Here is a 1,731-nt window from a genome sequence, read left to right as displayed (position 1 = left end):
CACCAGGTAGTAGACGATGTTGCCGTTGCGTTGCGTGGGCGGCTTCCAACGCACCACGATATGGGAGGAAGAGTTGGACATGGAGATGACATCCCGGGGCACTGTCGGGGCTGGGATGACACAGGGGTGGTCAGTCTTTCCTGTAGGGATATGGGGTGTCCACCACAGGCATTGTCAGTCCCTTACCCGCTGGCATGGTGCGGATGTAAACCACCTCGCTCTGGGCCCCGTAGTTGCGTCCTTCCTCGGCCGTGGTGAGGGTGATGGCGCGCACGAAGATGGCGTACTGGGTCCAGGGACGGAGGTTGAGCAGCGTCACCCCCGGCTCCTGCTCGCTGCTCAGTGGCAGATCCACGTCCAGCACGTTCCAGCTCTGGGCCCCACAGGCGTCCTGCCCCACATACTCCGACACGTTCTGGAAGGGTCTGTCCCACACCGGGCATCGGGGAGGGTCCAGCAGGGACAGAAAACCCCACAGGCTGGCATTCCCAAGGCCTCCACCACGGGGACAAGAGGAGCACTTACGACTCCTTGTAGTAGACGATGAAGCTGAGGAGGTCCCGGTACTCGGGGGGCCGGTACCGCTCCCACTTGAGGAAGATGCGGTCGGACTCGGTGACGTTGGAGATGAAGCGCAGGGTCTGGGTCTTGCCTGTGGGGAGGAGGCAGGGCTCAGGCAGAGGCTCGTGGCGCTGCTGGCTGTCCCCATCCCCGTACTCACAGGACGCCCTGTCCCCGTTGGTGCGGGGGTTGATCTCTGCCTTGTTCTGCCTGCCCTTGGTGCCCGTCACCTCCTCCATGCGATAGATCTCAGCCAGGCACAGCTTAGGATTGAACGCAAAGTACATCTTGCCCACGGGGATAGAGAGGATGTGGTGGCTCCAGTCCCAGAGCTGCTGCAGGTTCTGGTTGTCCAGGACGTATAGGGTGTAATTCCTGGCGGAGGAGATGTGGGTGGAGGTAGTGGGCAAGGGCACCTTCAGGGCCACAGGTCCCCCCCAAAACCACACCATCCTCACCCATCCACCATGGAGTCACCACGGATCAGCTTTAGGTTCTTGAAGAAGGACAAGGAGACGAGGGCGAAGGAGTGTTTGATCTTCAGGAAGCCCGTGATGGTCTCAATGAGCCCCAGGCTGCTCTGTAGCTCTGAGGCCAGGTTATCTGGGAATGACAGACTGCATGAGCTCAGGGAGAGGGGCACCTCCCCATTAACTCATCCTGCAAGGCAAAACACCCCCTGCCCTCCACAGCAGCTCTCCCACCCGGGGTGGGTCTGGCAGGGCCAGCTCTGGCACTCACAGCCCCGGCGGATGTTGAGGATGAGGTTCCCCTCGATGAGGGTGCAGCCCCCCAGCTCCTGCGCCGCCTGCATCGAGTCGATGGTCTTGGTGCCCACCTTGCACTCCTTGGGACACAGCCCCTCGCACTTGTGGCAGAACATGCTGTGGGCAGGGCGACAGGGACGGGATGTGAGCTGGCCAGCGTGCCACCACCCTGCCCATGCCAGGGCACCGGGGACACCCCCACCTGCTCTCGTTCCTGGTGTAGCCTGAGGGACACTCGGACAGGCACTGCCGCTGGTGGATGACGAACTTGGAGGCGTCGCGGGGGTTGTGGGAGACCTTGCGCAGGCTGGCGCAGTACTCGGCCGTGACGCAGCGCCAGCCCTCGTACTCGTAGGTGCGGGGCGGGCACGAGGGCAGGCAGTGCCCGTTGAAGTGGAAGTGG

General features: G+C 62.7%; 1 protein-coding gene across 1 annotated transcript in view; it reads right to left on the bottom strand.

Annotated features, from left to right (window-relative positions):
• The window catches only part of INSRR (insulin receptor related receptor), a 10,772-nt gene that overhangs the window by 6,777 nt on the left and 2,264 nt on the right, over positions 1-1,731 (bottom strand). The window contains exons 2-8 of the mRNA XM_014310743.2: positions 1,531-1,728; positions 1,303-1,445; positions 1,020-1,164; positions 722-936; positions 526-652; positions 187-425; positions 4-110 (exon numbers count right to left, since the gene is read on the bottom strand). Of these exons, the coding sequence (XP_014166218.1) occupies positions 4-110; positions 187-425; positions 526-652; positions 722-936; positions 1,020-1,164; positions 1,303-1,445; positions 1,531-1,728 (1,174 nt within the window). The remainder of the gene's footprint in view (positions 1-3; positions 111-186; positions 426-525; positions 653-721; positions 937-1,019; positions 1,165-1,302; positions 1,446-1,530; positions 1,729-1,731) is intronic.

This window comes from Geospiza fortis, unplaced genomic scaffold (genome assembly GCF_000277835.1).
Source record: "Geospiza fortis unplaced genomic scaffold, GeoFor_1.0 scaffold313, whole genome shotgun sequence".
NCBI lineage: Eukaryota > Metazoa > Chordata > Aves > Passeriformes > Thraupidae > Geospiza > Geospiza fortis.
This window is presented reverse-complemented; position numbering and strand designations above follow the sequence as displayed.